Raw genomic sequence first — 14,895 nt, 5'->3', positions numbered from 1 at the left:
CCTCTCTTTGCCCCTCCATCAGGACCCCAAGTAGAATGATAAAAGTTGGTGGCCCCAATATTCCTTTTCTTCTCCTGTATTCCTCTTTTAAGGATGAAACTGCTTGAAAGCTTTGGATTATAAAATCTTAAATAAAAAAAAAATAGAGATGAGGATGTGCAAGAATCAGACTCAGGACTTTCCATAAGAGAAAATCAAATCAAATAATGCCCCATTCATGTTATATTCTAGGAGCTTCTCCATATCCTGGGGTGAAGATTGATGAGGAATTTTGTAGAAGATTGAAAGAAGGAACCAGAATGAGGGCCCCTGATTATACCACACCAGAAATGTAAGACTTTAAAAGTAGTCTTCTTTCCTTTATTTGCTCACAAATTCTCCTACATAGAAGACTTTCTATTTTATATACCTCCCTCTCAGCCCACTTTGTGTCCTCCCTCCCTCTTGAATGAAGCCTTCCTTGATAATCTCAAGCACAGACTCATCTCTTCTTTCTTGAAGTAACAACACTTCATTATCTATACCAACTGGTTAGTTTTGTTTTGTTTTTATTAGTTGTTGATTTGTAATCCTTTCTTTTCTATACACAAGTTTGATCCTCCAGACATAGGGATCTGTGTCTTCTACAGTTTTGTGTCCCCAGTGAGCATCTCTGCCCATGGCGGGCTCCTTATAAGTGTTTACACATTCAAGTGCTTATCTTCAGCATCATATTCAGGAGGAAAGAGGCAGATAATGAAATAAGTGTTTTGCCTTTCTAGGTATCAGACCATGCTTGACTGCTGGAATGGGGAGCCCAATCAGAGACCCACGTTTTCAGAACTGGTGGAACATTTGGGAAATCTGTTGCAAGCTAATGCCCAGCAGGTTTGTAACCTCCATCCAAGAAATGTTTACAAAGAGTGCTTAGGTGTCAAAAGCTCTCTTACTGCGTGGATCTTCTCAGGCCACTGTGCTGTCCTCTCAGCTGCTGGATAAGGAGCTGTATTCTTCCAGATCCTAGCACTAATGCTCTTCTAAAATCTGTAATTACTCTTTTAGACAGATGAAGTCCTAATTCATAACCTGGTAACAGACCATTCTTATTTCTACCTGTTTATCTTCATATGACATCTTCAGATGCTCTTCCAAAGTTAAAAAAAAAAAAAAAATCTGGTGACTCCACAGAGTATCAACAATGAAAGGAGTTTCAAGGAATTTTAAATAAATTCTGCAGGCAAAATCACATCCAAACCATGCAAAATAGATGACTCTTTCTTCAGTAAAATCCCAGGATCCCATAATTTCCATTGGAGGATTTTAAAGTTGTAGCCTTTATCATTAGAAAGTTATTTAATCTCCAGTCAATGCCACTTACTACATCGGGAACCAATTTCTCCCAGCTTTTCTTTTGAATAGCTGGGGAACAGTAAGTCAAATCTGTTTTTATCAATAAACCTGCCAAACTTTTGAAGGAATCACATAGCCTTTTCTTTCCTTCCCTTGGCTAAATAAAGCTAAATTGTGTAACCTTTTCTCAAAAGACCCATTTTCTTATCCATTTATTGTTTTCCTTTGACTGTCATCAATTTTTCCATTGCCCTGAAATGTAGAGGCTAAAACTGTGCATGCTCTTTAAAGGGCCTACTCGTGTAGATACGGCTTTGTGAAGAAATGATTTCTCAGCTCTATGGAGGAAGCTTCTCCTGTCACGTCCGTGGCCACAGCCTGCTTTGTCTTCATCGTAACCACAGTTCCCTGTGGTCCTCTTATGGTCTTCTTATGCATCTTCTTTTTGGTTAGCTCCTTCAGTATATCTTCATATATACATCCCTTTCAAGTGCCCTTTTGTTTTGGACCAACTGTTTTTGATGTCAGAGTGCTACGTTCAGATATGAGAGCAGCACACTGCATAGCCAAGAAGCCCCCATGGCTTTGTTTTTCATGAAAAGCTCTTGCAGGAGAGCAGCCATAACAATAGCATTCTGTGTTTATTGTTTCAGGACGGCAAAGACTACATTGTTCTTCCCATGTCAGAGACTTTGAGCATGGAAGAGGATTCTGGACTCTCCTTGCCTACCTCACCTGTTTCCTGTATGGAGGAAGAGGAAGTGTGTGACCCCAGATTCCATTATGACAACACAGCAGGAATCAGGTACTACACAGGCCAGCCTCCCCTTGGGGGGCTTCAAGGCCATCTTGGGGAGGGGGAGTGGAAGGAAGGCATTGTATAAAGCTGCTACATCTCACTCCCACATTTAACCTTAGCCACGAGAGGAATCTAAAGGGCAGGGCTCCTTGAACAGGGCCTGGGTAGGTGAGTTTCCTTCCATCTGTAGCCCACGTTGCCGCCACAGCTTCTCCTTGCAGAATCCCAAGCCCTGCAGCTGAGAATAGCTGAAATGCCATAGCTTGTTAGTCTCTAGAAGAAGAGACCAATTTCACAAAGACAGCTGTACGCTTTTATTAATGTGAATTAAATGGCTTAGGAAGGTTCTGGAAGGAAGAGTTTCTGTGCATATATGAAAGCACAGTTAGGCCTCTCTGGCTAGGATGCAGTGTCCTATGGGGAATGTGTCCTGAATTAGACTGGCTGGGCACCCCATCTTCAGAAGCCTCGCCCCTTGTCTGATTTTCAGGATTTTGTTTGCATCATGGAACTTCTGAGCTTATTTAAAACACATGCACTACAGTCCTTTCCTGATTTGTTAAGAGGTTCTGAAGGAAGCTTTCTTTTTTCTCTCTCCCAGCACCTGTGCATAAGACAAGAGTTGATATGGTTTTCTACAATGAGGTTAAAATTGCCTTTTACTAAGCCTGGAGACTCCTTTACTTTTCTTTGTTGTTGTTGTTTTTTTCTCCCATCCCCTTGGGTGTTTTCCTCCTTTAACTCTAGAGTCACTGGAACTCCTGAGACCTGGACCCATCCAGCCCCGAGTGAATCGAGGTTGCGGGGAGAAGGGAAGGGGCCTGGTTGTGTGTCCAGCACACTGCTAGGTTCCCAGGTCATGGATGATGCTGAGAAGGCTGACGTGGACAGTCTGCCCTGTGGTACCCAGGCAGGGACAGTGTGTTGAGAGGGAGGAAAGCTTAGAATGGTCAGATGCCAACAAGCGAGCCGCCTGTTCTATTTATGTCAAGAACTTTGGGCATTTTTTTCAAAAGAATTATTCTGTATATTACCTGATTTTGGCTACATGTCAACTCTTAGGGTTAAGCAAGGTAAAAACTATTATTTTTTTGATAAAGATGTTGAACTTGAGGCTCAGAGAGATTAAATGGAGGCAATACAATTTTGTAGTTAAAGATTTAGATTTTTGAGTCAGAACTGGGTTGGACATAGGACTGGGGAGTAGCTGTGTGACCTGTGGCAAATCATTTAACCTCCCCGTCAATTTCCTTATCTGTAAAATGAGGGGAGGTCACTAGTATTGCTCACAAATGATCGTTTTGAAGATTATATGGTATAATGTATTTCCAAGTGCCCGACCTTTAGAAAGCACTCAATAAATGATAGCTTTTAAGTGATCTGCTTAAAATCACAAACTGAGATGAATCCAGATACTCTGGCACCACTCAGTGCTGTTTCCTCCCATCCTGAGAAGGACTCCTCAGAGAGAAAGAATAATGAAATAAACTACAGTTCCAGTCCCAAGTTTGCAGATCCCTCGTTCAAGTTCATCCAGCCTTCTGGTGTGCTAAGTGTCCCGCATTTGGTCATGAAGTACATTCCTTGTCTTTTCCTGTGACTGAGTGAAGTGAGGATCCAACTGGCAGCCTCCTGGCTCTCTCTAGGGCTTTGCATATGGTGCTGAGAAGGAGATGAAGTCATGTTTGTGTAATGAAAGTGCCAAGCGTGATGCTGGATCTAAAAAAGGGCTGCTAACATTTATCCCCAGAAGCGTGGACAAATGTGACACAATGCTCTGAACACAGGCCTGGCTCCTATTTTCTTTTGGTGATTTTTGAATTGGTCCTTCCAGTCCAGTTCCTCTTTTATCTCGCCATAATTTGAAAACTAAAATGGAAATTGGAATCTTTTGTCTGCCTCCCCTCCCATCCTTTTTCCTTTTGTAAAAATAAGACTCCGTGGTCACATTTTAATCATCTGGGTTAAAAGAGAGGCAGAATGGAAGCATTTGCACACTGCACACTTCATTTTGATGCTCCCTTGTGGTTCTGCCTCCCTGGGGAGAAAGAGATGAGGCTGGGGTGACTTCTCAGGGGACTTGTTCTTTCCTCTTTCACATTTCCAGCCAAGTAGGAAAGCCCAGGGGTTGTTCTCGCTTTCTCCTTATACTTTTCAGTTCCATTGCATTGTATAAAAAGAGCTGGACAAAGATGTCACTGTGGGTGCCAGTGTTGTGATTTGTTGTCCCTTTAAACTATTTTTAAAATGTCTGTCGAGCATATATTTAGAAAGAAGGCTGAGAGGTATGTGAGGTAGGTTGAAGGGTTAGGACCACTCGTGTCTAGACTTAGCTCTGTCTCTTGGTTTCCCCTGTGGATCAGCCCTGGCTCCAAATTTGCATGCTTCCAACAATAAAATCAGGCGTTATGTGGCCTCACCTTTCTCTTGAGACTTTTACCTCCCATTCCAAGCAGCTTATCAAAGGTTTCTTTTCAGTTCTTTCCCAGAGTAAGGTTTTGGTATGTACCACTTTCATTTTGGCTAATTTCTAGTGCTGGGTTAAAGTCCCGTGTAGATTACCACCTGGGGCAGTCTCCTGGGTCTGTTGATCCTGAATGTGCCTCTGATATTAGACTACTTGAGGTGGGACTTCCTTTTCTCCGTCTTTCCTATATCTTACTGCCTTGACCTCCATCAGTGCATGGAAGGCAACTAGAATAGCGCCGTGCACATACTAAGTGCTTAATAAAGATATGAACAATTGCAGCACTGCTCAGTTCTTCCCTTCCCTTTCTGAGAGTTTCCCAAGGGAGGCAACGTGGAGTAGAGGGGAAAAAAACCTGCACGAGTTTTGGAGTCTGAAGACTCCACCATTTGAGTGCAAATCTTGATTCTATCCTCTACTACTAGCCTTCTCCTGCCTGATCTTCACCTTCCTTATCTTTAAAGGAGAAATAATTTAAAAAATATCTATTTCTTAGTTTTGTGAGTAATTGATGCAACAGTGTCTGTGAAACTGCTTTGTCAACTGTGAAGGGCCATGCAATTTATTAAATTATTAGGTTCAGAAACCAAGGTGCTGTCCCTTCTAGGGCAGTTGCAGTTAAGCCAGTATTGTAGGCGTCTTCACTGACATTCTCTTTTCTCTTTCTCTCTCATTTTCTACCTCCAGTCAATTACTGACTCCAGTTGTTTATATCCCCATTATCTCTGGAATCCATCCACTTCTCCAAACCCCATGGACATTACGTTTATTCAGACTGTTCTTTTTTTTCCTACAGGAGTCCAATGGCCCCCTAACTGGCCTCCCTGCTTCTGCTTTTACCCTCCTCATTCTGTTCTCCACCTAATAGCCAGAGTCATCTTTCTAAAGGGCAAACCTGACTCTATCAATCACATACTTTAAAAAAACCCTTCAGTGGCTCCTCATTGTCCTCAAAATAATAATCCAAACATTGGAGCTGTGTGATTTTTGACAAGTTCCTTAAACTTTCTGTGCCTGAGTTTCTCATCTGAAAAATTGGGATACTGATCCCTACCGCTGGAGAGGTACCATTGTGAAGATCCCATGAGATAATGGTTGAAGAGCACTCAGCACAGGGTCTGATGTGTGATGGATACTCAGTGAGGGCTTTCTGAATGAGTAAATGAATGAATGATTTACTACTATACCAGCAGTTGTTGGTAACCAACAGTTTTAGGGACTGGGCCTAGGTGAAAGTGGACTTTGCTTGCTCCGTGTATATCATCCCCTCTTTTCTGTGGAGTTACCTGAGTGAGAATGTCACTGGTAAACCGAATTCTCTCCTCTCTGTAAGAGGAGGAACCAGCTTCTTGAGGCAGGGGATGGAGACTCAACTTCCATTCTCCTTTGGCCCAAGGCCACTAGGCAGCATGTCCAGAAGGCAGCTTGTGGCAGGTGGTAGTAGGCTGTGGTGAGTGGAAGAGTGCATTTGTCTGTCTGGGTGAACCCTTCCCTTGAAAAGGTCTTCCCTTCTCTCCACTTGAGTTAATTAGGATTTCCTATCCCTAACTCTCCACTTGAGTTGATTTTGACAGGATCATCCAGACTCACCCAAAGTGACGTGGTAGAGAAGGGTCACCCCCAGAAGACAGGTGATCTGTTGTCTGATAAATCTTATTCTTTGGATTCCTGGAATACTCTTTGAAATTCAAAGGAGAAAAACAAGCTTTGAGAGGTAGAGCATCATCCTTCCTAATAACCCTATGCTCAACATTAATCATCTTATTCTTCCTCTGATATCCTCACGAGCTAGGGACAGATAGCTGTTGCCAATCCACTTTCAAGATGGAGACTTCAAAGGCCCAGAAATATTCATGATCTGCCCAAGTTTGTACAGTCACTGGCAGACTTTGAAATAGGCAAAATATCTCACAATGCACGAACCACTGCCCTTTCCTGAGACCAGCAATGATGTGGGCTGAAAACGGGCTGGTGAGACTCAGCCCACCTCCCTATTAACTGTAGAAGGAGAAGGTTGTCTTCAGATCACTGCTGGGTTCAGCATGCTTCAGTGGGAACTCCAGGTGTTTCCTCTGCCTGTCTTTCATTGAATAGTTGCTCCATAAGCCTTATCTAGAAACAGTTTCCTAGGAGATGATCAGAAAGATGTGAAACACTTGGTAATATGTCATGGCTCAATAGAGGAATTGCATGCAATTGGGAAGCCGAGTAGAGGGCAGTTGATCACTCAGTCGGCTGTTACTGTCTTTGGTCCAGCCCTGGACCTCAGATGTACAATTCAAAGGAATGGGGGCTCATCTAGGCCCCTGGGTTATATTATACTTTTAAATGGACTTTCACAGGAAATTAAGCCTCTAATGTGTGCTAGCAGAGAAAGATTTTGTTTTTCTTTTTCCAAAGGATGTTTTGAAGGTCACTATAAAGCTTGTGGTTGAAAGATAATGAACTTAGGTATCACTGCAGCCAGATATACCACCACTAAATATAAATATTTGTTCTTTTGCAGTCAGTATCTGCAGAACAGTAAGCGAAAGAGCCGGCCTGTGAGTGTAAAAACATTTGAAGATATCCCATTGGAAGAACCAGAAGTAAAAGTAATCCCAGATGTAAGTACATCTTTTAAAAATAGACTTAAAAATAATACAAAGGATGAAACATTAGCTAGATAAATATTAGCCTAAGAATTAGAGTTTTGGAGCCTCATTATAAGGCTGACTTTGAGGGTATATGCCATGAGGTCATTATGGGGATGGAACTTATGGGACCCCCTTGGCTTTTCCATAAGTAAAACTCCTAGTCTGAGGTTCAAGATAGTCTAGCTTTATCCCGAATTTCACTCAAGAGCAAATTCATTGTGAAAAGAGGGATAGAAAAGGGCCTCCTCAGCTTCCTCCTAAATTCTTCTCTTGGTCTAGACCTAAGTCTACTTCTGTGAAACAGCTCCCTTCTTTTGCAGCCTCTGCAATTTCTGGCTATGACACCCTTACCTCCCTCTGCAGGATATTTGAGCATGTTGTCTGATAGATGGTTAAGAAATCAGCTTAATTAAATAGTTGGTCAATGTACACTCCCAACCAACTGTGCCATTTCATTGTCTCTCAAAAAGGACAATCAGACGGACAGTGGTATGGTTCTTGCATCAGAAGAGCTGAAAACATTGGAAGACAGTACCAAATTAGTTCCATCTTTTAGGTAAGACACAGTCACATGGAAAAGACAGATTTCAACAGGAATTTTTGGAAGGAATTTATGATTTTCAACATAAATGCAGAGTTTTCTCTTTTAGTGTCTTTGTTGGCTAAGCAAATTGACATCAGCCTAGCTATTAAAGAATTGAAACAAACCAAACAAAGAAATTAAGTGGCAAGTCTAAAGTATAATCTGAAATAAATTCATGGATTTGATTTTTTTATGGGAATTTATGAATACCAGAGAATTTCTTAGCATCTTTGCTGTGTTTATTAGTTTGTATGATATTGGCTTGATAATAAAGAGGTCAATGGATGTGATTGCAAAACCTATTCAGATGGTTAAAATCTTTCTGGATTCTGAAGAATCTGTAAACCTGGACATGAATTCATGCATCTGTACTTAAGGAGTATAATATAGAAATAAACCAACATCTATTTGTTTAACATACCTAAATATTATTGACTGAATTATTATTAACTGTTTTCTTATAAGAAAAGTATTTAATTTGGTTTCAAATATAATTTCCCCCATATGGTACTGTAGGAATTTGTCATTGCTTTGAATAGGTGTACTTACTTTTAGCACAAGAAATAAAAGAAAAGCACTGTTTATAAAAATAATAAGATGCAAAGTAGTTATTTATTTTCTAGAGGGTTCACTCTAGGTAAGAACAGGGTAGATTTGGATCTACTTATTATCTCACGTTTCTATAAAATGGGAACATTCATGGATTATTGGATATTGTCATATAAAAGAAAATTTGAATGTAAGCCACTGTGTGATTTTATTGTTTACCTTAAGGCCAATGTGAAAAATTGTGAGAGCCAATTATATATTTTTTCATTGATTCAAAAAAGATTTGTTGAGCAACTACTATGTGTCAGGCACTATGCCATTGCTTGAGACACAACTAGTTTTACTGGGGGTTGCACTGATAGAAAAAATTACCTTTTTAATCATTTGCAATAGCTTTTTACTCATATATGAACACAGAATAAATAAAATCCAATTTGAAGTTTTTAAGATGACTAATTTGGGTAAGATACTTATCATGGGAGGAAAAAACCCACGTCTAAGTGGCTTGAGAAAGTGCAAATTCTGCAGTTTTAGATCAACCCAGCCTGCATTTCTAAGCTTTGACATGATTACCATCTGTCAGGATTCCCTGCCATTGAAAACATTCTCTAGTTGCTGCTGAGTGATCCGGGTCCTCATTCCTTCCAAAAAATGTGGTTTTGATGAGCAAAAAGCAGTTTTTGACATGTTGGGCTTGATTGCACACACACTTTGAGTTATTAAAGTTTAAAGTTCCTCAAGAACTTTATTAACACCGTATCCATGCCTTGACTAATTGACAGTGTAGGGAAAGCACTAGTAAACTTTCCAAACATCCCTATTTCCTTTAGTATCGTGAAAGAGTCTCTTTGGCTCATATCATTGTATACAAACTTGTCAGTCTGCAAGGCCATAAAAATGTTCCATTGGTTGGAGCCTTTGCATAGCTCAGGAGAACTGCCTTTCATCTCATCTGAGGCTTGAAAGGCTTGGACATGAAGAAGAGGACTTATCTGCAACCACTAATTCATCCGAGTACCTACAAATAGACATTGTCCGAGTAAACCTGATCTGTTGATTAACAACTGGGAGATACAGGCAGCTGGCATTTCCAGGGAGATTACAGTCCACATGGGGTTGGGAATGGGTTAGAGAAAAAACCAAGGAATTATCTTCTTTCTGCCAACTCATTGCTTGCCATTTCTTCCTCAGTGGGCTGATGCCCAGCAAAAGCAAGGAGTCTGTGGCATCTGAAGGCTCGAACCAGACAAGCGGCTACCAGTCCGGCTATCACTCCGATGACACGGACACCACTGTGTACTCTAGTGAGGAGGCAGAACTTTTAAAGCTGGTGGAGATTGGACCACAAGCCGGGGGTGCAGACCAGATTCTCCAGCCTGACTCGGGGACCATATTGAGCATTCCTCCTATTTAAAAGGAGACACTCATGCCCCCCACTACTGGAAATCACATGAGAGGTGCCGCTCAGATTTTCAAGTGTTGTTCTTTCTACTGCCAGGAAATGGCCACATTTGATTTTCATTTCAATAAGAGGACCTCAGACTGCAGGGAGCCAGCCCCCTAGGCATTTCCTGAGAAGATGCTTCTGACCTAAGAATGTTTATGTGTCTTCTCCCAGTGTTGACCTGTTCTCTTTTTCATTCATTAAAGAGCATTTATGATGCCCCCTACTGTGGGTCTCATGACAGGTTATAAGAAAAGAAGTTCAAGAAATGGCTCCATCTTCAGAGAAGTAGCAGTCTATCTGGGTAGTTGAAGTTGACACCTCTGTCAAACTAGAAGTAAACCAAGCAATGTGGGTGCTTTAGGTCTTGAACATGGGAAAGATCAGACCTTTATGGGCTGAGGCCCATCTAAGAAGCTTTGTTTAGGATTTGGGTCCTAAGCCAAGTCTTAAGTGTAGGGTTTGGATTGATAGTAAAGAAGATGTTAGCTTGGCCTGAGAGAGTACTGGGCATTGCGTTGACTCTGATGGAGGTGGACATGTGGTCTAGTGGGAAATGTAAAGGCTTCAGACGCGGTTACTGGTTTTAGAAGCTTGCGTGCTCTTCCCTGTTGGGCTAAATGAGAGTTCCTTGTGCTGTTTCCGACTCCTAATGAGAGTTCCTTCCGGACCTTTACATGTCTCTTGGCTGAGCCCCAGGAAGGAAATGAAGCAGCTCTGGCTCCTTGTCTCCCAAGCTGATCCTTTATGCAGGACACCACAAAGAAAGGACATTCAGACCAAGGCTCCCTGTTGCGTTGAAGAGTTCTGACTGCAAAAGCCAGCCTCTGGTTTCTTCTGGGTGGATACCCACATATCTTTTGTGATGTGATCTGTCTGAGACTGAATGCAGTAGGTTCATTGTCAAGCTGTGGTGCAAAGCTGCAGGAAGGATTTCACCCTTTGCTTCTCCTCTCCACCCCCACCCCCACCCCACCCCACCCCACCCCATCAGTATTTTAGTATTTGGCATCTACCCTCCAGTAAAAGATGATTCGGTTTTGTTATTCTCTGAATGATTATTAGCCAGATTTCAAAATTATTTTATAGCCAAATTTCTAACAACATCTATTTTATTATTTAGACTTTTAACATGTAAAGCTATTTCTACTGTATTTTGCCCTTGTTGTTTCCCTTTTAAAAAAGAAAATGTATTTTTTTTCCCTTTGGAACCATAGTGTGAGATGCTGGGAACCATGACTATAAAACATGCTATGACATATATTTATAGTCTGTTTATGTAGAAACAAATGTAATATATTAAAACCTTATATTATATATAATGAACTTTGTACTGTTCACATTTTGTATCACTATTATGTAGCATAATGAAGGTCATATGCTTTCGGCAATTAATGTCATTTTATTAAAAAGACATTGAAGAAACTTGAAGAAATCCCTTTGCAAAGGTGGCGTAAACATATGTATCATTTTTCTCACTTCTGAAACAGGGTGGGAGAGGATCAGACATGATTTTTATATGGTTGTTTTTCATTTTCACTTGTTCCTTTGTTCTTTTCATAAAAGGATATTTTGATAAAATGTTTATATACTTTAAAAATCAATAAATGTATTCGTAGAAAAAAATGTGAAGGTATAATATCAACTATTCTGAGGATAAGTACTTCTGGCTTGATACATAATTGGTTCTTCCCCTCCTCTTCTTCATGACACAATAATTTCTGGACATGTACATTCTTGTCATACTCTGAGAACTTTTGACATTGTTGAAATATGGACTAAAGATACACGACAAGTACTCTAAACCCTGAGTTTGTTAGAATCTCCAACCATGAAAATCAAAGGGTGAGAGATTCCGCAGGCTGCACAGGGCAACATGGAGCATATTCACAGTTTCTAATCTTATTTAGTCTATACTTACAGTGTTGGATCATCAAATCCAGTACTGCCATTTTGAATATATACTTTTATGTGCATTCTGTGAGTCTGATTATCTAGCAACTCATTGGCACTAACTAGTGGTCCGACTGTGATATTTTTTTGAAATGTGTGTCTAGTCAAATATAGCTTCCTTTCTTAAAAAAAATGTTTTTTAGGTTTCTTATGTTATTTAGGGAAGTCTTCCTAATCCTAAAATAACCACAAATATTCTAAATTTTCTTTTTTTTTAAATTACATTCAAAGTCATCTGGGATTTATTTTTGTATATGGAGTGAGGTAGGGGTCTGGCTTTGTTTTCTTCAAACAGATTGCCAGTCATGTGAGCACCACTTAGTAAATATACTGCTATTCCTCCATGTTTAGGGAAATATATATCATATCATCTTTCCAATGCTCCCATGTCACTGTGACATTCTACACACCTGTATAATGGGGAAGAGGATAGCCATGGGTGTGTGTGGTTACCAAGGACTGAATTTACGGATTGCCTGTTCAGCTGGGATTGGTGGTTTATGGTCTTCCTACAGCCTAGTAAACCATAGGTCAGGCCTAGCCCTGAAGAGAGTTATTCCTCTGCTCCAGTTGTTACAGCTGCTTCTGGTACATGGAGAAGACTTCATGTAAAAACAGGATTTTCTTCACTTTAGGAAAAGAGAAGATTTTGTTTCTCATAAGCAGCCCCTGACAATATTTCCAATACCAGGAATTTGGATTCAGCTGAAACTTCACACTTTATAAAGAAATTCTTTCAGCAACTTAAGTAGAATGATAGGAGTGAGATTTGGCTCTCTCCTTTTTCTTTCCTCTTTTCTGTGCCCCTGGTTCTTAGCTCCTTTTCTCTCCTCATTTGTCCCTGTATTACAGAAAAAACATTGGCTTTTTAAAGTGCTTCCTGCATGGTCTTATTTTCTTTAATTTGAGGCATTTGGTATAGTTTAGGTGAGGCCACACTTGCTCCTTTCGGCTCCTGCCTTCCATCTCTCTGTCTTTCAGTCCCTCTTTTACTTGCTTTGCTTTTCTCCCTCCTCTCAACCTCTTTCCACTAACCTTCCTTTTTCTTCCCTGTCGCCTTTCCTGCCCCCACCCCCAGCTTTTTCCCCAAAGGAGAGAAGAGAGTTGAGGGTTGTCTGGGAGATTTAAATTCATTACCCCTGGACTAGGTTTTCTTATTAATGCACATTCCTGTTCTCTTCAATGAAAGGAAACAAGAAAAGTAAAAACCTCAAACCCACAACTTTGTAGTTGCGAACTTTAACTCAATTTTCCTCTCTCCCCATAGCCTGTCCTGCCTCTCACTCAGATATTTATCACCAAGATGATAAAGTGCAGGCAAGCCTAGAAAGTTAAAGCTTTAGAGAAAATAGCTTCTCATATGTATCTTTCCACATTTGCATGGCCCTTCTCCCTTAGGTACAATGCACATGTCCATGATTTTTCCGGTATGCAGTGGGCACATCTCAAGGCTTTTAATTGCTCTTTCTAAATGAATCCCTCCCATGTCAGGGTTTAGACACAAATGAAAATTGGCATGGTCTTTGTGAAAGCAATTTAAGTCCAATTTCTGGAAAAGTTACAGAATGTTCTTAGTGATAAAGAGATTAAAAAAGTAAAATAAAGACTTTTACTCTGTTTTTGAGTGGAATGGAGAGAAGTGGAGGAATCTGGGAGGAGCAACCATGAGAAATTTAACAGCTACATTGGCCAGAAGTTTTGGAGCTGAAGTTGTGGAACATACCAGCCCTGTGAGAGGTCTGACTCAGAGATAAGGACTGTTGAGTTAAGAAAAAAGTATTCTAATGAAGCTAGGAAGCCTATTGATAAGACAAGGATTATGGTAAACTGTGATTGATATCAAGTGAATGTTAATGAGAAGACATCAAATTGTATGCTGTTTTATGTTCTTTAAAACATTACCTATGACCTCAGTGTAACTTTTTGGCACCTGTGAAACATTAAATTCAGCAGTTTCACTAAAAATACTCTTTTTTAAAAAATTACAAATAAAAGAATGAACTCTTTTTTTTAATTAATCATAAATAAAGTATGTGGCTTTAATTTTTATCTTAGCTTCACCTGTAGTTAATGTCACTATAGAATGTATGATCAGTGACACTTAACAGTAACTGGTGGCAGCGTGCCCTCATGCCTTAATGGTTTGAAGCACTCAACTTTTAAGGTACATTGCAGCAGAAGAAGGGTAAGAATAAGAAAACTGGTTTTTCCTCTAGTTTTGTTCCAGTTTTGCTCCATTTGGCCTTTCCCTTCTTTAGGCAGTAAGATTTTGGGGGAATAAATTCAACAAAGTGTGTTATGTTCTGTGTTGAGGCATGGAACAATTCACCTGTGTTCCAGGAGAGGTTTAATGAGATCCTTGTGCTATGCATGGAAGGATTTCTTTTAAGCAGAAATGACCTTTCCTGCCAAAGAAGATTGAAAACCTTTTGTTCATTGCCACAGAGAGAAAATAACTGGGATTGAGAACCTAGATGCAAGGCAGAGAATTCAAGCTAGAAGCACAGAGAGCGACAGTATCCCACCATCATTCCCCAATGATTGGCAGACGGTGTCATACAGCGTATATTGAGGAAAGCAAAGCCTTCCAGAGAAATCAAGTGCCAAAGATTGAGTCCTTAATATGGAACTTTAAGTCATTTTGTGTAAGTATCTGTGTGTGTATTTATACTTAATAGCACCTATAAAATTCTTAGAATGTACCAGGTACTCTTGTTAAAAATTGTAAATATTGACTCATTTAAGTAATAAGGACCCCAAAGCAAAATGTGGACATCACAGGGTAGACCAGAAGAGTAAGCCAGAGTAGGATACACAAAAGGACCCTTATTGATGGTTTCCCAGTATTTGTTAAGTGTGTACTATGTGCCAAGCATTATATCAGTAGTGGTCAAAACTATTTTCTAAGCTGCATGCATTAAGGGTTACCAACAGAACTGTAAAGAGGAGGCACTCCAGTCTTATTCCAGACTTTACTACATATCCTCATAGTCTCATCTACAATGAGTATCACTCTCATTATTGGCTCAGTCGTTCTTTATACAGTCTTTCTTTTTCCCTGCAATTTTGTTGAGCTATAGTCAATACCATACAATCATCCAAAGTGTACAATCGGTTGTTCACAGTATCATCATA

General features: G+C 40.2%; 1 protein-coding gene and 1 long non-coding RNA gene across 5 annotated transcripts in view; both read left to right on the top strand.

The window, feature by feature from the left end:
- Window positions 1-11,433, top strand: part of KDR (kinase insert domain receptor) — a 44,851-nt gene extending 33,418 nt beyond the window's left edge. The window contains exons 25-30 of one of the 2 annotated variants that reach the window (XM_037829834.1): window positions 232-331; window positions 762-867; window positions 1,983-2,134; window positions 7,102-7,201; window positions 7,702-7,787; window positions 9,555-11,433. In XM_037829834.1, coding sequence (XP_037685762.1) covers window positions 232-331; window positions 762-867; window positions 1,983-2,134; window positions 7,102-7,201; window positions 7,702-7,787; window positions 9,555-9,777 — 767 coding nt within the window. In that variant the 3' untranslated portion in view covers window positions 9,778-11,433. The remainder of the gene's footprint in view (window positions 1-231; window positions 332-761; window positions 868-1,982; window positions 2,135-7,101; window positions 7,202-7,701; window positions 7,788-9,554) is intronic. The other variant, XM_037829835.1, reaches the window with a different exon arrangement.
- A 2,677-nt stretch (window positions 11,434-14,110) lies between these two features.
- LOC119529427 overlaps window positions 14,111-14,895 on the top strand; it is a 62,299-nt gene continuing 61,514 nt past the window's right edge. For all 3 annotated transcript variants that reach the window (XR_005215866.1, XR_005215864.1, XR_005215865.1), the window contains exon 1: window positions 14,111-14,405. This is a non-coding gene — a long non-coding RNA (uncharacterized LOC119529427). The remainder of the gene's footprint in view (window positions 14,406-14,895) is intronic.

This window comes from Choloepus didactylus, chromosome 3 (assembly GCF_015220235.1).
Source record: "Choloepus didactylus isolate mChoDid1 chromosome 3, mChoDid1.pri, whole genome shotgun sequence".
Taxonomy (NCBI): Eukaryota; Metazoa; Chordata; class Mammalia; order Pilosa; family Megalonychidae; genus Choloepus; species Choloepus didactylus.
Note: the sequence above shows the minus strand (reverse complement) of the source record. Positions and strands in the feature narration are given on the sequence as shown.